Source organism: Osmerus eperlanus, chromosome 8 (genome assembly GCF_963692335.1).
Source record: "Osmerus eperlanus chromosome 8, fOsmEpe2.1, whole genome shotgun sequence".
In the NCBI taxonomy this organism is placed as follows: domain Eukaryota; kingdom Metazoa; phylum Chordata; class Actinopteri; order Osmeriformes; family Osmeridae; genus Osmerus; species Osmerus eperlanus.
Window position 1 is genome coordinate 12,466,942 of NC_085025.1, and position 24,453 is coordinate 12,491,394.

The 24,453-nt window shown below is 45.6% G+C and overlaps 2 protein-coding genes across 20 annotated transcripts in view; both read left to right on the top strand.

The window, feature by feature from the left end:
* The first annotated feature begins 1,170 nt into the window (after positions 1–1,170).
* On the top strand, positions 1,171–10,737 carry eif5 (eukaryotic translation initiation factor 5). 2 transcript variants are annotated; one of them, XM_062467460.1, is made up of 12 exons: positions 1,171–1,249; positions 1,495–1,726; positions 2,597–2,876; positions 3,236–3,317; positions 3,605–3,777; positions 5,736–5,847; positions 7,367–7,485; positions 7,666–7,827; positions 8,091–8,252; positions 8,563–8,727; positions 9,565–9,705; positions 10,255–10,737. In XM_062467460.1, the coding sequence occupies exons 3-12, from the start codon at positions 2,805–2,807 to the stop codon at positions 10,351–10,353; spliced, it is 1,287 nt and encodes a 428-aa protein (XP_062323444.1). In that variant the 5' UTR covers positions 1,171–1,249; positions 1,495–1,726; positions 2,597–2,804; the 3' UTR covers positions 10,354–10,737. The 2 variants fall into 2 exon arrangements, with proteins under 2 accessions (XP_062323444.1, XP_062323443.1); XM_062467459.1 differs by having other exon boundaries at positions 1,175–1,259.
* A 2,884-nt stretch (positions 10,738–13,621) lies between these two features.
* The window catches only part of LOC134024784 (MAP/microtubule affinity-regulating kinase 3-like), a 41,466-nt gene continuing 30,634 nt past the window's right edge, over positions 13,622–24,453 (top strand). For 12 of the 18 annotated variants that reach the window (XR_009930926.1, XR_009930928.1, XR_009930925.1 and 9 more), the window contains exons 1-3: positions 15,091–15,226; positions 18,791–18,982; positions 19,385–19,438. Coding sequence is in view for 14 of the 18 variants with exons in the window: in XM_062467462.1 (XP_062323446.1) it covers positions 15,116–15,226; positions 18,791–18,982; positions 19,385–19,438 (357 nt within the window). In the remaining 4 variants the exon portion in view is untranslated. Of the gene's footprint in view, positions 14,035–14,195; positions 14,307–15,090; positions 15,227–18,790; positions 18,983–19,384; positions 19,439–24,453 lie in introns of those variants that run through there. The other 6 variants (XM_062467473.1, XM_062467476.1, XM_062467474.1 and 3 more) reach the window with 2 other exon arrangements.

The window sequence follows — 24,453 nt, forward strand, 5'->3', positions numbered from 1 at the left end:
AGTGGAGATGGTTGTCTACAGCCCCACTCACCCCCATCACCCTGTGTGACTCCCCATTCAACACTGTGGAGTCCTTCCGCTTCCTGGGCACTATCCTCTCCCAGGACCTCAAGTGGGAACTGAACATCAGCTCCCTCACCAAGAAAGCACAACAGAGGATGTACTTCCTACGGCAGCTGAAGAAATTCAACCTGCCAAAGCACTTCTACACAGCCATCATTGAGTCCATCCTCACCTCCTCCATCAACATCTGGTACTCTGCTGCCACTGCCAAGTACAAGAGCAGGCTGCAGCGTATCATCCGCACTGCTGAGAAGGTGATTGGGTGAAATCTGCCTACCCTCAAGGACCTGCACACCTCGAGGACCCTGAGGCGAGGGAAGAAGATTGTGGCCAACTCCACCCACCCTGGACACTCCCTGTTTCAGTCACTCCCCTCCAGCAGAAGGCTGCGGTCCATCAGGACCAATACCTCACGCCACAAAAACAGTTTCTTCCCTCCCGCTGTTGACCTCTTCAACAAGGCCAAGGGTTCACACTGACTTGTATGACTTAATGTCCTTAAAACACATTGCTTTTTGCACTGCATCACACAATTGTATCTTGTACCATTTGTATTTTTTGTAAATATTTGTATTATTTGTATTTTTTTATTGTAAATTACGGCAACTTATATTTTATTTTATATTTTATTGTACATTTTACTTTAATTCTAATTCCACTTAGTATTGCTACTTATGTTCCCTTAGTATAGTTAGTCCTCATATTTTAATTTAAGATTCCTATATGTTTAATGTATGCACCTTCCTGCCAAAGCAAATTCCTTGTCTGTGCAAACTTTCGTGGCGAATAAAACCGATTCTGATTCTGAAGCCTAAAACCCAATACGTCTTAATTTTCTACGTTGACAAATAAATAGAGTACTGAATGGAACAAGTACAGTATGATCTGGAATAAGTGAAGTATTTGACCACGGACTTTATGAAAGGATACGAAATCTCTGGTTCTACGTTCACAACCAGCGGAGCACTGTTCCATTCATACCTTTTCTAGAAAATAAACTCTGAGTCATTCATAGCGAAGTTCTTTTATCGCGAGATCCAAAGCGGATGATTGGCATGACTTAAACCCAGTTAAAAGTGAGTATGAGAGTGACTGAGAACAGTGGGCGTGAAATAGTGTTGGAACTGTCGCAGATTGACAGTCGCAGATTGTGGCTTTGCAAGCACTCGCTGAGAACGTACTGGAGGTGAGTCAGTGTAAATTTCAAGAGCTAGAGTACCATAATAGACATTTTATCATTATTAGTTCAACAGATTTTTCACTACCAATCAAAGGTTATGAGAAAGCTTTATTTGAAAAATATTTAACTTAGATTGCTAGCTACGCAGTTCCATATGCTTGTAGCGATTGGCTAGCAGCACAGCAGTTCACCTGTTTTTTTTAATGATTTACTTTACCGATAGTTGATTCCCTCATTGTGTTTTGTTCTAGATTCCCCATTTTTTGGGCATCTCGAGTTCTCTGTGGGTTTTAGTTCTCCCCACCGCAAGGTCGGATTCTACTCTTTCGGCACCGTTGCAGTGCCGCTCTGCTTCTAAATAACTGCAACCTACTAGTCACCCACCAACACTTCACTGCGTCTCTGGGCGACCAGCGGTGTGTTTATGTCTTTGTTTTACGAAAACGGTGAGTACCCGGACGACAGGAGCGACGGATGGGACAGGTACTTTAACATTAAATGTATAGCATTTGTTGTGTGTTTGGTATTGTTTAATTTTACCCCAAGCTTTTTATAAAGGGAATAATTGTGTTTCAAGATGGCGTCTTCCTCCCTTAACGCACGTATCCACTGTATGACGCACTATGCAGCACATTGCTTAATCGGTGCCTGGCATGCTTCTTAAACCCCCTGCCACCTGATAATATGTGCGATGGGTTACTGTTGATCTAAAGTTAAAATGACAGTTGACGTTATGGTATGTGCTTTGCTATTTTAAAGTGTTTTGTCTGTCTTGAATGTCAGTACAGACGTATACATAAACTGCCAGTTATTCTGTTTGATATCTATTTGAGAAAATCTACTATTGCTCCGGCGATGCATCATTTGTTTCATCATTGGTCAACTACAGTTTCCTTGTTGACTGTTTGATAACTCTTTGAACTGTCCTAATTGAAATCAGATCCAAGTTCATCAGGGACGAGTAATTCTAAGATTTTACATTATAACCCGTTTTAAATGCATAATCCCACCAAGCAACTCTATAGCAGCTTTTGACCACAGTTTATTTGGAATGAAGTGCAATGGTGGGAAGCCTCCATTTAGCTTAGATTTAGATTTGTCTTATCCAGAGTGCGAATTATACAATGGCAATTGGGGGGGGGTCAACTTCTTCTCCAGGTGTGTATCGACCCCACCACCACCTGTTGTTTTTACCTATTTTGGGGGGTCCAAGTCTTAATTAGGGGGGTCAGACCCCCCCCCCATAATTCGCACCCTGGTCTTATCATATGTCAGCTTCATTTGATGTGTGTGAATCCGTTTTCCCCCCATATTTCCCTGCGCATTGATCCTTTTCTCCCTCTCTCCTTCTAGAGCTGTTGCGCAGCTGTTGGAACCTGTGTGGGGGAAACTTAGCCTACAAGCACGGAGCTTGCAGCCTCAGTGGCAAGACCTTTTTCATGTCCGAGCCCGACTCCTCTTGCAGTTGTTTATGTCATCCCCTCTTGGCCAGACAGAGGATACCAAAAATTGTCAGTCCAAAATCTTCCTGTCGTACTGATAGAGTCCACAGTGTGCCAACATGTCTGTCAACGTCAATCGTAGCGTGTCGGACCAGTTCTACCGCTACAAGATGCCCCGTCTGATCGCAAAGGTGAGTTTCCTAGCAGGAGAGGAGTTGCTGTGTTACATGGCGCCTCCAGTAGAAGCACAGTGGAACTAGATGTCCACACTGAAACCATTGAATACTTAGTCAAAGTTTGGAATAGCAGTTGGCTAATCTAACCCTTCGTCATATAACGTATGTGATTAGACCTAGACCTTCAGTTCAAATAGAGACCTTAAGCTCGTGACCCAGACATTTGTGTATAGTAAATCCATAGACAGTTTGATTCTGACAGGATTCAGGACTTGCCATGCCATCATTTTGACAGGGTTATAAAATATATATATATAGTATTTGCGGCTGCCACGATTTCCTTCTCAATTTGTTTTTTTGACCTCATCCTCCAGGTGGAAGGCAAGGGGAATGGAATTAAGACTGTCATAGTGAACATGACGGATGTGGCCAAGGCCCTAAATAGGCCTCCCACCTGTAAGTAGAAAGGTGTTCATCGACCCCCTAACGTGCCCCATCTGTCAACATTGACTGTGAGCCTGTAGACTTGGCATCTTTTAATAATTGACAGATAACATAAAAAATGGTTCCTTGAACATTTATTTCCTGTACACTATCAGCGACTTCAGTGACACCAAGTTATAACATGTTTATTATAATTTTTTTTAGGTGTTGATTTGGTCTTTAAAGATGAGCCCTGACCAGTGTAGGGCTTCATTCTGTGACTATTCTTCTTTCAAACAAGCCTCCCCTCTATCCCTCAGATCCCACCAAATTTTTTGGTTGTGAGTTGGGTGCCCAGACCCAGTTTGATGCCAAGAACGACCGCTACATTGTCAACGGCTCTCACGAGGCAAACAAACTGCAGGACATGCTGGATGGATTCATCCGGAAGTTTGTGCTGTGCCCCGAGTGCGATAATCCTGAAACAGACCTGGTAAATATTTAGGAAGCTTTTTCTACGTCATGTTTTCTTTCGAAGCTCGTTCTGAAGAAATATAATCACAGGCAGTGGGGTCATTTTTGCCAAGTACAATAAAATGGGCTTTAATGGACTACAAAGAAGCACTATTCATTTGTTCCCACTCCTATGTAGAGTTTGGCTCTGCCCAACACGCGTTTATTTCCAAAACAGAACAGTCTTTCCCTTTGAAAACAGATTCCACTGTTTAGCAGGTAATCGGTCACATGTCGAAGCCCTTTCCTTTTGGTTTTTCGACTTTGCTGCCGTCCCTATGCCTGGAACTTCTTTTGTGTCTGTACAGTTAGCAGAGTTGGGTCTGAACTCTGTGCCCCCCCCCCCCCCCACCTTTGTTTTTGCCGTATTTACGCTGACCGAGCAAGTTTCCAATAAGGTCAGCACTGTTGGCGTACAGCTCAGAGGACACTGTTATTGTTGCTGCGCTATATCCAGGCAAGCCCTGCATCACGAGTTGATAGCACCACTAGCATATAATGGGACGGGGCCCACGACGGATGATGCGAGCAAGCATGAATGGAATGTGCGACTGCGACTCATTCCACAGCGCTTTAGCCGGTGCTGAGCTGAGCCCACTGCAAGGGGCGTGAAGCTGCCCTGAGGGCAAAAAACAAACTTGCGTCTGTTATGTAACCCATGTAGCTGTGAGGCGGAAAAGGATTGGGGATTAAGTGGTCATTTTTCTTGGAAGTGGGGGAGGAAAAATACAAAAGAAAGTGCCTGCTAGCGAATGACGTAGTTTATCATGCGGACCCCTATAACTCAGGAGCAATACACATTAACGTTTAATGGTGCCCGTGTGCGGGTGTCTGTTGACGGTTTCCATATCCGGACCGACTGTTTCCCCCCGACACTCGCCTGTCACAAAATACCTTTTGTGTCATGGGGGCAGATGGCGTCTCATTACAAGATACAAAACCCCCTTTGTTGTACATCTGACAACGTCTTCATGGGGGGGCTAGGCGGTGTTTTTTTCGGTTGAGGACGACGGGCGCTCTCGGTCACCGTGGCGGCCGTGTGGGGTTTCTGCACTGCAGAGAGACGGCCCGAGTCACGTGACGCCTCGTCGTGATATCCCCGACGCTGCGGCAGTGAGGATGTTGTTGTTCGTCTCCTGACACCTCTCGGTCAGATGTGTGTGTGTGTGTCTCTCTCACACACACTTGCAGAACACTGGGGTGCTGGGTAAACACAAGTGCATTCTGGTATAGGGTTCCCACACTCCTTATTTTCAACCTTTTTTTAAATTATTATTATTATTGGGAAAGGAGAGGGGTAACGTACAGCTAACCAAACATCAGTTCATGGGAGAGGTTTCATCTATGCTCAGAGATTTGACTTCATTGCCATGACACGCCTATATTTAGGTAGCTTCTACCGAACATTCTAGCCTGTTTTGTGTACAGCCAGCTTTTTGGAAAATGGCTATGCATCGCCCGGATGACATATGCGATATATCTGCTACATAAACATGTACTAAGGGTGTGTCTTCTAGATGTTTCCACACTGTATCTCAGACTGCCCCTTGTGACAAGCAAGTAACAAAAATCTGTTCTCTGCGTACCTCTCCTGGATCCTTCATAGATCTGGCGATAATGGTCATGTGCTTGAGATGTCCTGATAAATGAGTTCTATTCCAAGACAGGGAACAGTCTTGTATTATTCATAGACCTCTGCAAGGCCCCTGCAGCACTTGCTATTTTACATTATTCAATGCTACGAGGACTTGCGTTTTATCTTATTTTGCTCACTTGACGAAAGTACAGTTTTATTGGTCAATAATAAGTTGGATCCTGCAACTTCATTATTGTTAAACGCACCCTTGATTATACTTTAAAGGGACATAATAGGGAGAAGTTCCTTCCAGTTGCATCGTTATCGACTGAAACTGTCTTGTGTTTGGATTGATCTTCTAGCACATCAACCCCAGGAAACAAACCATCGGGAACTCCTGCAAGGCCTGTGGATACCGGGGCATGCTTGACACTCGACACAAGCTCTGCACCTTCATCCTCAGGAACCCTCCAGGTGGGGCGAGCACACCTCCACCAGTCTCGCACACACACACACCTCCACCAGTCTCACACACACACCTCCACCAGTCTCACACACGCACACACACACACCTCCACCAGTCTCACATGCACACACCTCCACCAGTCACGCACACACACACACACCTCCACCAGTCTCACACGCGCACACACACACACCTCCACCAGTCTCGCACACACACACACACCTCCACCAGTCTCACACGCGCACACACACACACACCTCCACCAGTCTCACACACACACCTCCACCAGTCTCACACACGCACACACACACACCTCCACCAGTCTCACACACACACCTCCACCAGTCTCACACACGCACACACACACACCTCCACCAGTCTCACATGCACACACCTCCACCAGTCACGCGCACACACACACACACACACACACACCTCCACCAGTCTCACACACGCACACACACACACCTCCACCAGTCTCACACACACACACCTCCACCAGTCACGCGCACACACACACACACACCTCCACCAGGAAGAATCATGGACATTGTGCATAGCCTAGTCTATGAAGAAAAATGTAGGGAGGATTTAGCTTTTAACATGGGCTTTTATTTACTTAAAGAGAGAGGCCTCGTTTGTGAGGATGAGGATGACGGGCTTTGCCTCTGCCAGTCTCTCAAACCAATGTGTCCTGGGAGCTTTCAAATTGATGTCAATGTTTTTCAGGGCCTGGTTTTTATTGACTGAATGAATATGAATATTAACAATGCCATCGAGCCAAAGGTCAACATGTGACTCGAACGCATTTGGTTTGAACCTGCTGTCGGGGGTGGGGTGGGGGTGGGGGGGTCACAGTAGAGGTTTGCAGACCCCGTACTATTTACCAGTCACACCTGAGGGATGAGCAATGCACCTTCAGTATGTTTCGCGGCTTAAAAAAGTATCCTGTGATCCCTCCTTTTAGAGTAGAACATCTGCAGGCCCATCTGTTCTTCGACAGCAGCCCAGAAGTGCAGCCTCGTCGACTTTATTTACCCTCCATTCAGGGGTTGTAGCTGACGCGTGTGTACCCTTCCAAATGTCAAAATGGAAGATTCTAGATCAAGGGAGCCGAGGGGAGACCTCGCTCCGGCTGCCGGGAGTCGCTAGCCCAGCTGCCCGTGCAGAGCAAACAGAGAGGGATTGATTCAGTCGTTCGAGCGAATGAGACAAAATGAAGGCGTCTTGGATGGCCGCCCGGTGTGGAACCAGAGCCCCTTGATACTGACACAAGCGGTGGAAACCTCGTCGAGCTGGAAAGGCGGTCTTCGTTTCCTTCGCGCGCTGATGTTTTTATAGGTCGGCACGCTGGTTTTGCTTCATGCAAACATTTGCTAAAATGATTCAAATGTAAACGTCGCATCTCGTCCGGGCCTATCGATCGCGTCGCCAGACACGCAGCACAGTCGCTGGCATTGGGTAGAGGTTCGAGGGTCCGACTGTTCAAACTGAGTTTTTTTCTTTTTTCTTTCTCTGACTCGGCAGAGGACAGCGGGTCTGCCAAGAAGGAGAAGGAGAAGAAGAACAGGAAGAAGGACAAGGAGAACGGCTCCAGTGGGAGCGAAGCCGGGAACCACAACGACATAGACGCCCCCGATGCTGTGGTATGTCACGCACGCACACACACACACACACACCTCTCGGTGGGCCTTTGTCTTCCCGTTAGGCTTCACTTACGACGTCAGCGTCTCTCAGACACTGGTCATCGTTGGCCACCGAGGAAGGGGAATTTGAAGCCCCCGGTGTCTGATCTAGCTCCTTCTCTCCCCCACCCCCCCTTCTAGGACCGGGATGACGAGGACGAGGACTGGGCAGAGGAGACGACCGAGGAGGCGCAGCGGCGGCGCATGGAGGAGATCAGCGAGCACGCCAAGAACCTGACCCTCAGCAAGGACCTGGAGAAGCCCCTGGAGGAGAGGGTCAACCTGTTCTACAGCTTCGTCAAGGTGCCGCCCTCCTCCACCGCCGCCTCCCCTCACGCACCGCTCTGCCGTAACGCTCAGCGTCATCTCGCCTCGGTCCTGCCCGGCGAATCAATCTCCCCCGCGTTGCCTTCTCTGCGGCTTTTTAGCAGACGTAAAGGGCAGAGGAGGACCGACGCTCGAGATGTAGCAGAAGTCACATGTCAGCGCGCGTACCTAACTGTTCTCTCTCCCTCCCTCTCTCTGTCTCTCCCTCCTTCTCTCTGTCTCTCTCTCGTCCGTCACAGCTAAAGAAGGAGGAGGGCACCGTCGACACCTCGGACAAGGAGATCCTGGCGGAGGCGGAGCGTCTGGACGTGAAGGCCATGGCGCCGCTCATCCTCAGCGAGCTGCTCTTTGACGAGAACATCCGCGACCAGATCAAGAAGTACAAGCGCCACTTCCTGCGGGTAAGCTGCCACACGCGCGCCGTCGGGGACGGCGCAGAAGTTTGCTTTGAAGGATTTGAAAGAAGGGTTTCTGTAAATATGGCAGTTTTTGCCAATCACCGACTTTTTCCTCTTATTGTTTAGAAGGAAGCTAGTTACAGCATATGAAGCCAAACAATAAAAAATGCAAGCAAACAGTTTTGGGGGTTTTTGATACGATTTTGTTCAAACTTGCTCAGGTAAGAGCAAAAAAAAACAGGACAAGATATCTTAACATGCTAGTGACCGGAATATCTCCCCCCTTGCTCCCTCTTGTCTCTGGGTCACGTAGTTTTGCCACAACAACAAGAAGGCCCAGAAGTACCTGCTGGGGGGTTTCGAGTGTCTGGTGAAGCTGTACCAGGCCCAGCTGCTGGGCCGTGTGCCCCTGGTCCTCAAGGACCTGTACGACGCCGACCTGCTGGAGGAAGACGTCATCCTGGCCTGGGCCGACAAGGTGAACCTTACCGCTCCGTTTAGTGCAGTGGTTCTCACCCCTGTCCTGCATGTTTTAGATGTTGGGTCTCGTATCTGGGTTGTTATCTAGCTCTGTAGAAGTCTGGTAACGAACATGCATTTGAATCAGGTGTGTCGGAGCCAAGAAACATCTGCAGGACTAGTGTTTAGCTAGCTAGCTAATGCTGGGTACACACTAAAAGGTTTGAAAAAATGTGAGAGACCACAAACATGAGGACAAAAAAATCCTAGATTGATCCCTTTTGCTCCTATAGTGTGTGGTGTTTGTCCTCGGGGTTCCCCCCACACATCAGGATTTCTGATTTCGCGATCGGGGCCGCTCCGACGTTCTTCCGAGCAAGTTCGGTCACTCTTAACACACCTCACACCAAGGGAAAATCTGATAAAATAATCTGTAGATAATCGGGACATTATCTACGATTGTTGGGACATCACCTAGGATTGTCGGAAGGGGGAAATCGGCCCAAAATCAGTCCGATTTATCTTGTGGTGTGTACCCAGCATAAGTTGGTTAGTTATTGTACCCATGCACAAGCCATGTTGATTCCAGTACACAGCTGTTACAGCACTGTAGCTGTCTCTGTCTATTGTGCTACAGTAGAGTAAGGGTAGTGGGCATTTGAATGTCCCTTCTTTTGAGGCTTTTCACAAACTCGCCTCATGAAATATAGGTTTTGTTTTTTGATAAGGAACATCCATCCAACTCTACAGACACGTTACTGCACTGCATTAAATGCCATTTGAAGATGTGAAGTAACCACTGTTGTGTGAAGAATAAGAAAAAAACACTGAAATGTCCATTTTGGCGTCCTGCCAGGTTTCCAAGAAGTACGTGTCCAAAGAGCTGGCCAAAGAGATCCACGCCAAGGCAGCTCCCTTCGTGAAGTGGCTGAGGGAGGCGGAGGAGGAGAGCGAGGGGAGCGGGGAGGATGAGGAGGAGGACAAAGACAACGTGGAGGTAATCACACACCTGGGCCCTCCCACACCTGGGCCCTCCCACACCTGGGCCCTCCCACACCTGGGCCCTCCCACACCTGGGCCCTCCCACACCTGGGCCCTCCCACACCTGGGCCCTCCCACACCTGGGCCCTCCCACACCTGGGCCCTCCCACACCTGGGCCCTCCCACACCTGGGCCCTCCCACACCTGGGCCCTCCCACACCTGGGCCCTCCCACACCTGGGCCCTCCCACACCTGGGCCCTCCCACACCTGGGCCCTCCCACACCTGGGCCCTCCCACACCTGGGCCCTCCCACACCTGGGCCCTCAGTCAGTCACACAGTCAAGTCGGCCTTAACATTGGGATTAGACTAAATACATTTTAGCCATACCATAGTCTTCTGGTACAAAATGATGTTAGCGGAAAAAAATGTAACATTCAGTAGCTGACAAAATATAAATGACTTTACAGATATGCAAAGTGTACGTTCTCTTCCTGGGACATAAGCAATGTAAGGATTTCCTACTTTACTCTTTCTTAACCCCACACACACCACTACCTTTCCAGGTGGTATATTCCCCGACCGCCCGCGAGCTGAAAGTGGAGACGGTGAAAAGGCCCACCCCCGACAAGGAAGAGGACGACATTGACATCGATGCCATCTAAGAAAACCGACCTTGTTTTCCACCTAAATCCCCAAACCCTGTTCTTACCTATTCCCCAAGTTCTCTATTGATGACCCCCAACCACCCCCCCCCCCCCCCCCCCTGACCAACAACAAAATATCAGCATGCCTTGGGTCAGTCTTGACCCTCAACTCCTTTCCAATGCTGCTTTTGCTATTTGGCTAACCTTCCGGCTCCGAGGTGCATTGTTAACTTTGCATCAGTATATCTAGCCTGCTGGTTAGAGTGGTGAGAAATTGCTGTTGTATTCTGTATAATCGTTGGAGTCTTTTTAGGTAGACAGAGCTATAAATGCACACGCATTGTATTTTTCCTCTTGTACTTTTTCTTCTATCCAATCAATTAAAGAATGTTTAACACTGAAGTGTGTGTTTGTGTTTGTGGAGGAGGATGGTAGCTTTTGGGGGTGTTAAATGGTTGAGCTGTGAATGGAAAGCATTTCACTTGACTTTTTGTGTTTCTTTTAAACGGGGAAGATGTATTTTCAGGGTCTACATATAAAAGATTCTCAAGCATGATTATTTCCTCAACTAAGAGGAGACAAGTGATTGGGAACATTGAGTCATGCAGTTCAATGCTGGCTAACTTATGACATTGTTCCGTTATCTTGTATATAAAGTCACCACTTTACAGTGTAATTTGTTTATCATCTGTACTGGACAGTGTCACTATAAATGATAATTTAGTTGTTTACTTTAGTACTGTATATGTATTGAATAAGGGCAGTAATACTTCTAATGCGCATAATAGGAGATTCACATTCCATGTTTATCAAACGGGTTTGTCGATCGATGAAGGGGTGTTAAGGTTGTTACTGTAGCCTATGTCATCTGTGTCAATAAATTAGTATTTACCAAGGTTCAAATGAAGAGGACTGTTTTCAGGATGCGAATGTACCCACTAGATGGGGTCCTTGTTTTCTACTTAAATGTTGTGGCACATAAAAATATCCGTTTGTGCAGTATTTCTCAATCCGATCCACTGTCCTGCATGTTCTAGATGTTTCCCTGCTCCAACACACCTGATTCTAATGGTTTATCAAGCTCAGCAGAAGCCTGGTAATGACCAGGGTTGAGAAAGGCTGCATTAGTGAATTACAATTTCAACAGTTTGCCAACATAACCTCTAGAGGGAGTTATAATCCAACCTTCCGCAGTCTACCCAACAAGACCATTGAGCAAATAAAACAATGAGTCAATTAATGTATAGAATAGAAACGGTTTTATATTTCTCATGGAAATTCGATTCCATTTAACTACTGGTATGCACTGTGATGGTCATGCTGTACATCAGTGTCAAACATGCATTGGAATGGATGATAGGTGAGGGTAAATATGTATTTGGTCTGTGAAACGGTGTGCTTATTGTTTGTGCCTTTTACTAAACACGGTACACTTGGCAATCATAAAATATTGTGTACTGTTTGTATCAGTAATTAGACCAATCCCTCACATAAAAAGCATTTTATGTGCTGCATTCCCTGCATCCCATATGTTGTCTAAATTACAGGAAGTATAATAACCATAGTTCTGAACGACCTTAAGGCCCCTTTTCAACAATAAGCATTACAGATCTTTCCATGGTGACTTCAAATGGAGTGAAACAACTCTATACCACTCTCCAGTATGAAACATAATACTAACACTTTTGGTTTGTGTTTTACAAGCAGATAGTCATAGAGACACCTCAACTGACCAGAGAGATCAGAATGTAATTGATTTGCAATGACGCAACTCCAAGTGGTGAGTGTGTTTGACTGAGGACTTGATGGGTTGTTTGTTTTGAGTGTTTATGTGCACGTTGGGGGAAGGAGTCATCCGTGTGTGTGCACACTGTGTGTGTGTGTGTGTGAGCACTTCATGCAGTGGTAGTGTGTGTGTGTGTTTGTTTGTGACTGGGCTCCAGTGTGTTTGCATTAGTAGAAAACAATCCATTGTCATGTGTGTACAGTAGATGACTGCGTGATCGCATAAACCCATGCTCTTGTGTGTGTGTGTGTGTGCATGGGTGTGTGATGATCACACCGGATCCGTACAAAGACACCTTTGTGTTAATGAGGTGAGGTCAGTGTGACATGTGAGTGAACTCCCAGACTCCTCTCTGCTCTATCCTCTTTTGGTGACAGCCAGAGTGAAACATCATGTATTTACCCCTGAGATCTCCCTCCCTCTCTCTCTTTCTCTCTCTCTCTCTCTCTTTCTATCTCTTTACCCCTGAGACCATCACGTGGGGGAGACTTCTGGGAAGACTTCACACGTGAAGAAATAAGATTTTTTTTCCAATCACAAGCTAAAATCACACAAAAACAGGAACGTCCTTATCGATCAGTCTCACTGCGTATTTATTTCCTTCAGCCAGTCATTTTTTGAAGTATCCTTCATTGCCTTCTGTGTATATTTCTCTATTCTGGATTTTACCATTTGACACTAACAGTCTTACCAGAAATGGGGAATACATATTTGTATTTCTATAACATAAAAATATTAGTATCTCCATATTTGATCTTTCTTTCTTTCCATAGATCTTTTTCTCACTTGCCTTCTCATAACTCTATCCTCTCATAACTCTAACGTCTCCCTATATCTCTTTTACACTCCCTTCTCTTTCTTCCTTTTTTTCTTTGACTCTCCTGCATCTATTTCTCTTTTTCTGTCCTTCACTTTCTCTGCCTCTCTCTCCATCTTTCTCTTTGGGTGAATAGAGTCTTTGATCGTGTGTGTGGGCCACACAGGAAGTGAACTGTTAGAGGTGCGGCTCATCCTCCTTCTCATGTGAGAAACACAAGACAGGACGCTGCCTGTGTGTGTGTCTGTGTTTCTAGAAGAACGAGGGCTTTTGAGAGCTGTCTCAGACAGTGACAAGAGGACTCCAGTAATCATTCATCATTCTGCATGTAGCGTTGTGTATTGTGTATGTGAGACAGAAATAAGGTGGAATGTGAAGACAAAGTTTTGGTATGTTTCAGAGGTATTTACGACCAAATACATTTGGAGGGGTGATAGAACAGACACTAATAGTAAATTCCAAATTCCATGCGCTTAGATTAATTACTGTAATTATTCATAGTGCACTAAAGGAGAGGAGAAGCTTTTATGTACAATATGCCATGCACTGTATATCAGGTAGATTTTTCTCTTCAGTAATCACCCTAGCAACAACAAACAGCACGGCTCCGGTTGAAGCGCCAATAAGCTTTAAAGCCGTCTCTTTCCTCACTTCCTCTGAACGCATTGGGTTTGGCTTGGCACTCTACCTAGTAAGCCGCCATCTTGGATCTAGCAATCAAGCAAACCACCCAGACTTTTGAGATGTGGGGACTTTAACGGAACTTGGGGTTTTAAGGAACCAACACCACCTGGAAGCGAGGTTGTGGGCATCGGAAGCTGGAAACCAACAGAACTCAAACGTCAAAAAACTGGCAGCAAATTCTGAGACCGGTTTTACTTGAACTCCCCCTCCCCTCCCCTCTTTCCTTGTCTGAACGTTCTGTGCAGTTGTTGAGGGCCTATGAAGTATTGCTACAGTTCTTTTAGCATTTCAACAGACTATTTTTGACCGAAAAGGGATTCGGACACTTTTTACTTCAGTGTTATGGTTTGTTCATGGTCAAATTTGAGGGGGAAGGTCTCTTTTTCGCATTCTGTCCCACTGCCGGTGTCTGGTAAGTTGTCTACAGTAATGCAGATTGTTAATTTGCTTAATTAGTAGAGGATTCAATTCTTCCAGCGTTTAATTTAGCTGGAACTTCACGTCGGTGGATGCACAAGTTCATGTTTTTCAAAAGCAGCCCTGAACCTGCTTTTCTTCATCTATTGGACTAAGGTGGAACAAAGTCTAAAATATATAAGAGCGCAGAACCACTTCGGGGATCAACACATTAAAATGTCAACCAGAACGCCACTACCTACTGTCAATGAACGCGACACTGAAAATGTAAGTATATGCTCATATTGTAATAAACACTAATTTCTCATTCCAACGACCAACTTTTATGCTAGGAGTCATATGTTGCACAGATTTGTGTGGTCGTTGCATTACAATGTAACCGATGATCGTGCGGCACAAAGAGTTATAAAGTGACCAACTTGCCAGTCATCCACATGCCAATGTATCCTACGTTTGTGGCTGAGCCTGTCCTGTGACGCAGAACGCGTAGCCTATCGATTTCAGACTAATTGACAAATCTCAGGCAGAAACCTATACATGTCTGATGTAATCGGTTCACAGTTCTATAACTGGCTGCAATCAATTCTGCGAATCAACCCACTGAAATGCAACAGGGCTCTCCAACTTTCAGAAAACCAAGAGCTGTTTCAGACCCCACACACATACGGCAGTTTCCTAAACAATAACGTTTTGCAGTACATGCATGGTCAGAGAGTCAGCACTGAACTGCAATATGAGAACCAATGCGATGCACGATGACTACTGTTTGAGAAGCCTATATCCAGTCGGCATTCATTCATACGTGTTTGTGTACGGCAGAAACGGTCATCTATTAACTTGGTCGTCTAAATAACTTCCTTGGTCTGTCTATAAACATCATTCATAGAGAGAGGAGTCAACGGCTCTATTTATCGTGTGGCCACCTCCAGGCTGTGTCGGTATTGTGGGTTCCAGCCTCTGATAGGGCAATCACATGCCACCATTTAATCAGAGCAAGCTATTAGAGCCCACCCCCTAGTAGTTGAGAGACAGGTGCCCAAAAGGTTTTCACGCTTCTCTGAATATCAGTCGGATCAATGAACTGCCACCAGCACAAAACGGGACAAGCACTCTGTTTCAATGCCATTCAGATTGCCAATGCTAGGATGAAGGTCTCCCACTCCGTCAAAAGACATCGTATCACCATAGTAAGTATGCCTTTTCTTCGAGGTGACCCATTTTTGAATGAATATTGGGAACTTCAAGACAATTGCCACAATGGGAAAATAAGGAAATGTAGAAGTCGTTGCTCAATTTGTGTTCTGAGAAAGTTCCAGGGCGTACTTCTAACATGTCGTTTTTATGTTGTAAATGTTTAGTGACGTAGTATTGTGTATGTAACAACTACACAATTAGGCCACATTTATTTATAGTTTTTAAATGAAGAATAATCTGTTGGTGGGCTTCTGTAATAGTTGTGGTTACAATAAATTATAAATTTGTTAGGACGTATCTGTATGAGCTGTGTTAAACATTTTACTATAAGGTTGATAGTTTGCATAGATATTCAGTTCTCCTGCAATGAGTGATACATTTGATTTGTTTCCTGCATTTGAATGAAAACATAGAGAGTGCTAGGGAATGAGGTGTGTTGAGAACACACGCAGAGTGTGGTGAGGGAGTCGGGCTAGTAATCTGAAGGTTGCCAGTTCGATTCCCGGTCATGACAACTGACATTGTGTCCTTGGGCAAGGCACTTCACCCTACTTGCCTCTGGGGAATGTCCCTGTACTTACTGTAAGTCGCTCTGGATAAGAGCGTCTGCTAAATGACTAAATGTAAATGTAAATCAGTATGCTTGCGACACATTCAAGTTTAGGTTGAAATACCGGTGTCGTGTCTAAGACGAGACCCCTTGCATATACGCAACTCATAATTATACGTGACCTTTCACTGTGCCTTTTTAAATCGGACTAAATGCCACTGGATGTCTTTGAAACCCCTGAGGCAGAATGGGTATAGCCTGTTTTGGTCCTATAGTCAAATAGCAGACAAACATTGTGTGCCCCCCTCTGCAGTGTAAGCCTTTTAACTGGCTTGCTGGTCCAGCTGGGTAAGATACATGTAAGGACAGATGGGACTCAAACATGTTAATTGGATCAACACCTTAACCCTTGTGTTCTCCTCGGGTCGTTCTGACCCATCAGTCATTGTGACCCACCGTCGTATTGCGACAACTTTACCGCATACAAAAACAAAGTGAAGCATTTTCTTTTAACCGTCGGGCTGTCTCAGACCCCCCACATTGCGAAGGTTAAAAGAAAAGTATTTTTATTTGGTTTTGAATTGGGTAAACACAATGATGGTTCGTTATGAACCTTTGGGTCATGTGACCCGAAGGCAGCACGAGGGTTAATGAACAGAGAATATCCTTCTCACAATACCTGCGATAAACTACTTGGTCCTTAACCCTTGTGTTATCTTCGGGTCATTCTGACCCATCAGTCATTGTGACCCACCGTCGTATTGCAACAACTTTACCGCATACAAAAACAAAATGAAGCATTTTATTTTAACCGTCGGGCTGTCTCAGACCCCCCACATTGCAAAGGTTAAAAGAAAATTATTTTTATTTGTTTTTGTATTGGGTAAAATTGGGTAAACACAACGATGGTTCGTTATGAACCTTTGGGTCATGTGACCCGAAGGCAGCACAAGGGTTAAAACCATTATTCAGCTTAGTCAGTAAGCGCACACGCTCCATTTGTACGATTTGGGCAGATATTTCACAGTTGGCTGAAATACCCATAGTTGGCTTGCACTGGCAACCTTTGTAAAGGTTATAGGGAAATTGGGTTTCCTGTCAGTTGGAGCTTATGGCATGTTCATGCTCGCTCATCGTCGCTGTCAGAAGTGGGTTACTGTAGGATGGGCAAGGTGGCTTTGCCTCAAATTAGCACATAAGCATCCGAGATAATGAAGAAGAAACACATTTTGGGCACAAGGTAGCAAAATCCTACACTTGTGCTAGTCTTGTTTTACATCTAGAAAGAGGTCTGCACCGTGTCTCTTGAAGAACACTGCGGGAGAAAGGTTTAAATCCGGATGCAAGAGTAAACAAATGTGTTGGTGTGTTCACAGCATTGTGATGTCCCAGCAATCAAGAAAAAGTGTTATAAACAAGGGTTGCTGGGCCAAGAGTAAAATCAGGGCAGTGCATTGGTTCTGAAGGTCCATCAGACATCCTGGTTTGAGAGATGACCCATTTAACTGTCTGGACCTGTGTCACCACCCCAGGCTTATGTTGAGCATGTTTTTCATATCAGCCTAGGATGCTGTAGGATATCAATGCTAATGGATACAACTTGTGTGCAACAACATAGTGTCGCCTACAGACCTCTGCTAACATTATTCTACCAAACTAGAAATCTAAGAGTCATGCATTCTACATTTCATACATTTTTTCTGCTGCTATAATTACTCACAGCAATTACTAGCCTGTTCATCACAACACTATAAAATTATGAACTAAAACTATTGTCATACGAGTTTTACCCGTCATAATTTACTAGGTTTAAGAGAAGAGATTAATTCATTTTTCCCCATTCGACATATCCACCTTATCTATGTATGGGTGATGTATCAATCAATAACTGCATGCCACAGAATATTCTGTAGACAAGTCAGTCTGTCACTCGATTCCATGACTGATTTACAGCCTAATGAGGTGATAAAGGATCAATGCTAGAGGAAAGTTTAGTTTCATTAATTCATACAAACATCCGATTCATCCGGATCTATTTTGGCCACCTCAAAAGAGGTCTCGAGTTGTTTTAGTCAAGCATAGTCGTCAAGTAGACAGGCACTCCTCTCCAGCTATTTTGAGCCTCTTTTAAGGGCTGACTGTGTTCTAAAATGAGAGCAACTGTTCCAGATGAATTATTGCACCGTTTGAAGGTTTTTCACAGACAAGGTGGTGAAGATCTGCTTGCTTTTGTGCAGATGAATTTCGAATGCTGACTCTCCCACTCTACCACGACTATATTTGCCCAGATATTGAATGCCACCTCTACATGTATGACCCACTTTACCTGAGTCAACCTGACCATGCGACATTAGCACAACATTTTGTTCTTCACAAGCATCGGTTCACTCTAAAGTTCACTTTAGTTTTTCCACCATTTGCATCCTCTACTCACCATTAGGAGTTTGCCAACAGTACTTTCCCTTCAAAACATCAGCCCTTATTGATTCCTGTAAGGTTTTTTGCAGTTGTCGATAGCTGCACAGTTGATCAATGCCCTCTAGGCCAGGAACATTTGGTATTTTGGCTTTGGAGACAGTTCCTTTTGTTCTTTCCTGGAAGAGGAAGCTAATTACCCAACTATTTGGACAAATTGTTTACAACTTGTTGTTGTCCAACTAGTACTTAATACCTTCTTAAAACAATATGCTTCCACTGAAAAAGGAATACTTAGCTGTAATACTTACGTGGTAGTAATTGCATATCTATATGTGGTGTGTGTGTGTGTGTGTGGTAGCTACAATAATCTACCCTTTACATGGCTGCAATAGGAACAGGACACATTTTCCTCATCTTATTCAAGTTGCACCGTGGAACTGAAGTTGTTTCCCTCTCATTTTGAACTTGAACCAAACGCACACATTCCCGGGTCATACACACACTGAATCCAGTTCTCTGGAGAATTTTTCAGAAACACAGCAGGTTTCTGAAACGTACATCCCCTGACACTTGAGTTGTCTCTCCACAGCACACCTCGCACACTGATGGCCGTAACGAGGTCAGCGCGCGGCCAGGCCGTCCTGGCGCCCGCTGCCGGAACTCCATCGCATCGTGCGCCGACGAGCAGCCGCACATTGGTAACTACAGGCTGCTCAAGACTATCGGCAAGGGCAACTTCGCCAAGGTAAAGCTGGCACGCCATATCCTCACAGGCCGAGAGGTGAGTCACTGGGACCATTGTACATACAGTTTTTGCTGTTGAAATATGTTACATATTCGTATTTGATGACAATTGAATGACGTAGACTACAACACTATAGACTTCTTTGAGAAGTAATTCTTTCTTGTTTTAAGATTTAGAATGAAAGGTTCTCTTGATGCGAAATAAATGACACTTACTGAGGCAACCAAAAATGGGGCCCAACTAAAGCTGTTGTTTTAATTGTTTTAAGAGGCACACAACAGTGCTGCTTAAAGCCACATTCTTTACACTCTCTGAAACTGCACCCTGGAAATCTCAAGAAGCCATATTGTTTAGCAGAGTGAACATTCAAGTTTCTAAATCTTGTTTGAGTGCCTGAGCAGTGAATTAACGATTTCCTTCCGTTGCCTCCTGTGACAGGTTGCCATAAAAATCATCGATAAGACCCAGTTGAACCCCACTAGTCTTCAAAAGGTAAATGTCGAAATGACTACACATGCTTTTTTGGTCTCAATGCAGTTTGTCTTCTTTTGGGAGGGGCTGGCTGCAATTATATCTGAACTTTGGGAAACATATGCAAATGTCCTCGGAAGACTTGTTTGTGTGCCCAAATATTTAGGAATAATCCTGTTGAGCGTGAAATGTCATGTGAAATGACCTTTTGCCTCATGTACTGTGACTCTGTAGCTCCTGCAAGTGTTGCTCAATCTGGGAAATTTGTTTCGGACGCCATGCCTTCGCTATTGTAATTGAGCTTTTGTGCACAGGATAAATGATTCCTCCGAAGTAGCTTTGCCGTTTTCTAACCGTTGTAGAAGTTTTTAGATACTGAGGTGAACACCCATGATGAATTGATACTGTGATACACACACACACACTACCAGCCCTCACCACAGAAAGCGATAAACTGTTTGAAGTGTATCTTCACGTATGGCCTTGTAGCACTGAGGTCTGAGGCAAAGCCCCCCGTTCCGGCGTCGGCAGAGCCTGTCTGCTTGGCGGGAAGCAGAGTGGGAGCTGGTTGGAGGAGCCCTCTGTGGTCTTTCTCAGAGGTTCCTAATAATAGCCCCCAGAGGAGAAATCAGAAAGGCCTGCTCGTACAATAACATGCAATTGGCACTACAAGCATGGAAAGAAAAGCTTTTTTTTTTCCAAAAGGGGTAGTGTGTGTGTGGGGGGGGGGGGGCTTGACCTGTAGAACAAACCTAACCCTTTGCTGAGGTCCACTTCTCTCTCTAGAAAAAGATGTCGTTTTGTACCGTCGTCAAAGAGTTTTCAAATGCATGGCGAAGGAACACGTGCTTTGTCAATTGTGTTAAAAGGGATGTATGGGTTTATAAACACCATTTTGGGTGTTGCTCTTTTTCACACCTTTATGACGATTGCGATAAGGCCAGGAGCTTATTGCAGTTACTATTTTCCACTTTAAGCTCATGGCTGGACCCAGACACTGCCTTTGAACAAAACAGGTTGATAACATTCTCATAACGGCGAGGAAGGAACAGCTCCGGGGCGAACGCCGGTCCTCTGGCCTTTCGGCTGATTCAGAGGGTAGGGTTTTGAGGGCGAGGGGTAGCTGTTACGGAGCTTGTCTGTCTGCCTCTGTCACTGACTGTCCTCCCCTTCCTTCCAGCTATATAGATCACGCTGTCACATTGGGGTTGGTGAAAGACTGATGATGTCCCCCTCACTCGACCCTCCCCTTCCAGCCAAACGCACACACACACTCTCTCCATCACCAGCGCCAACCCCTATAATTAGCCAGCGCTTGTTTTTCCAGGCCATCGATTCAGTTTGTTTTCCATTCGACGGGCAATCGACATCCCCCGTGGCTCGGACTGTGAGCACAGGACGTGCGGAGGGGGCGGAGAGGGATAGAAGAGAGAGGTCGAGCAAGGCAAAGCGTCAATGAGCGATAGAACAAATCTTCTCTCTCTTTCTCCTACTTTTCTCACGTTCCCTCCTGAAGCTTGGCACCTTTTGCCTGGAACCCCAGTGCTTTCTTGGTAGACTACCAAATCTAAACGAATGGACCTTTTTGAGTTATAAAGTGGTCCTGGACTCTTAGACGACACCTAAAGCTTTCTGAAACAGTAGCCAGGTGTGGGCTGTGCCGGCACACTGCTGGCAGGAATTGGACTATCCCCAGTAGGTATCCAAATGGACCACACTTACATCATGGCATTCCAGTCCCTTCCAATAAGTACTGAAACCTCACTGGAGACGCATCCATAATGCATCAGTTTACTTCTGCCGGGAAACTGTTATGGGTTGTCCCAAGTCGTAATGGTTGCTTACTGGAAGCCCTCAGAGGGGGAGTTGGACTCCAGGTAACTTCCAACTGTCTGGTTCTTTCTCCTGTGAGGATCACTGGTCTCTCGTCACGTCCACTGTCGTATTGTAACTTGGGTTGTGGGAACATGATGGGGATGGACTTCAGTACAGACAGAAAATCTGTTGGATACACACACGGTGTGAGTGAGGCTTGCGCTCAGTCCTGTAATGGCATGAACGTGTTAGACTTGCAGATGGTTTTGTAAAAATAAATAAACCAAAATAAATCAACAAAAAAGCTAGCATAATGTTCTAAATGATGGCTATTCCTTGCCGCCAGAGCTTGATGCTCCAGGTTAAATTATTTAGGCAAGTTGCACTACTTTGCTAATTAGGGCGTAATTTATTGCATTCCCATGCAGATGACAGGGACTTTTTCTTCCCCTGCTGTCAGTCAGTCGATGCATGTGCTTCAATGTAGTCTTGCATACGTACTTGTCATTATCATCATCCATGACTGTCTGTTGCATTTGCACCGACTGTATTGTCTGGAGCTTTACGGTCACTATCAACGTGCTCATTGGCAATTCGCTTTCCCACGCAAGGTTCTTAAACGGTTGTCCGCTTTCTGGAACAAGACATGGACGCGCACTCATGGATTTTAATTGGCTGCTGTCCAGTGCCGGAATCCATGCGCAACATTTGCCTGAAATAGCTCAGGGTGCTTTTTTTCAATTCAATATTACGTCCAATGGCAAATGCAAAATCCCCTTGTCCTACAAGGTAAGCAAGTGTAGCACTTAAGGTACGGCATTAGTTTTAAGATCCCATCTGTCAAGGCAAAAAAAAAAAAATTATGTTGAGCAAGACCAAGTGTTCCGGTTGCATAAGCTGGATGCTGCCACGGGCACTGCCTGGGTTGCGTAACTGAACCGCTGGTGGGCGTCCCAGTGAGTCCGCCACCTCACTGCTCAGTGTGCTGGACGGGAGGCAGGTGAGGACACGGGGGGGGCTGTCCGTCCGTCAGTGACCTCGCTGTCCTCAGGACGGTTCAGGATCTCCCAATCATGCCGTTGATGAATCGGCGAAGCGGACAAACTTATTATTATTTATTGTTATTTGTAGCACCTCTTCAGTTTAGAGCTGCCGGGCCTTTTCCGGACAGATCTGCCGCTTGGATGCAACAAACCTTTTCATCAAAAAACTCAGTTACATCTCCTGCACCGAGCTTAATTCATTACCAGACAACTCATCATTGAACATCGTCTGCATTAGGAAAAAAGCTTTTGACTTTAGAAGTGTGGATTAAAAATAACTGCCTGGGAACAGCTCTGGATTGAACGAGGATTATGCAGTGAAGTGCGGGCAAAACAATGCTCGTCCGAGGTCATTGCTGCCCAGGGCAGAGCCTGCGATTCACTGACAGACAACATTTTATTTTAGAACGGTAGTCGAGGGATTAAAATACTCTGTCCACCCACACATCCTTGGACCTCATTCAGACAATGGCCACCTTTTGTACTGATAAGACCTTTTCCCACCTCCAGCCCCACCACCCACCTCCAGCCCCACCACCCACCTCCAGCCCCACCACCCACCTCCAGCCCCACCACCCTCTCAACCTAGCTCGTCAATCTGCTCGTAGACTCTTTGTCGTAGATATTTTCATTTGCTTCGGCATGACTTCCCTTTTATATAATCGGAGGGTGTAGGAGGAGGGCAGTGCTTGGAAGGTCCAGCTCTCCATTTTAAGAATGATGTTTTGTATTCTGTTGTTACCTCTGCTCACTGTAACACAGCAATCTTCCCCTGGCGATCGATAAAGTGATACTCTGAACTCCTTCTACGCTGCTGTGCTGAGGTCAGATACCGAGGATGGTTGATAGAAGTGAAGACCCAGAGTCTAAAGGAGACACATAAATCAAAAGGCCCACAGTTTGGAAGCGGCTAAAAGGCCTGTAACGTTATCCGTTCGCTGTTCCCTGAGGGTCGCATTGGTCGGCTTACAGTGTGTGGGTGGGTATGGGTGTGTGTGTGTGTGTGTGTGTGTGTGTGTGTGTGTGTGTGAAGGGGTTAGGGAGGATATGACTAGAAAACGTCAACATGTGTTATATTGCCAGGTGGTATGTCTCTCAGCACCCTAGTGTTCAGTAACCTTATCCACCCATTCACCGACACAAGTATGTTTCATCAACCATTGAAACTCAAATGTCTATGTTGACCTTTTTCTGTGATTTTTAGCATCTAAAATATCAATCCAAAAGTCTATTAGGTCTAGACAAATCATTTCAGGGGAAATGTGGAACAGTATCCTTCCTGGTGCATGCTTGAACAGGTTTAGTACCCCCCCCCCACACACAGGAGTGTCATGTCAAGGCATAACTCAACAAACAGGTGAATACGCAACTGTCCTGAGGCAGGGAGGACTTCCTTAATAATTGATGGATCCTCTGGAACGCTCACAGGAAGACCGGGGCGTTGTCTGTCGTCCCTCAGCTATGTAGGCCAGTCCCCCTCCTGTCAGTGACCTCATAGTCGTGTACATCACCCCGGCAACAGCAGCAGAGGAGACTGATAAGAGGGAGGAAGAACGAGAGAGAGAGAGAGATTGCGTCCCATTTGTTTACTCATCTGTGCAGCTATTGTGTCTGGAACCAACCGGCGAGTTCTCATAACGTCTGAGAGGCCTGTCTGGCTTTTGAGTATAGCTCGTTTTTCCCCTTTTTCTTTTTCTTTTTTTGAAGAGGTGGGGGTCACTTCAAAGGTAGAAGTTATTTTGCGAGCTTGCTTTGTGTGAAGCCAGCCATGCATCCTCTTGCTTCATTTTTTTTTGTGGGGGGGAGGGGGTTTGGTTACTTTGTTCTCTGGTGTTCCACTCCGCTGATGTCTTCCAAGACTGAGTCACCAGGCTGTCTTCCTCGCAGTGTGGGCTGGAACAGCAAGGCTGTCACCGGCTGGCAAATGTCACTGGAGCACACTGGAAGTGAGGTTGTGGGCAAAGCAATAGCACCAAGACATTTCAGTCCTTTTGTGTAGGCTTATCATTCTACCTGCGTATCTATGCTCTCAGTGTGAAAGGTGTAAATTAATACATTGGATAGATGCAATAAATAAACAAACTAAAGTTCTAAAGAATGGATAGTGTTCTCCGCTACGCCAAGTGCTGATGGAACCTTTTTGATGGTAAGTTCACGTCTTGAACAACAGAGGTTTAT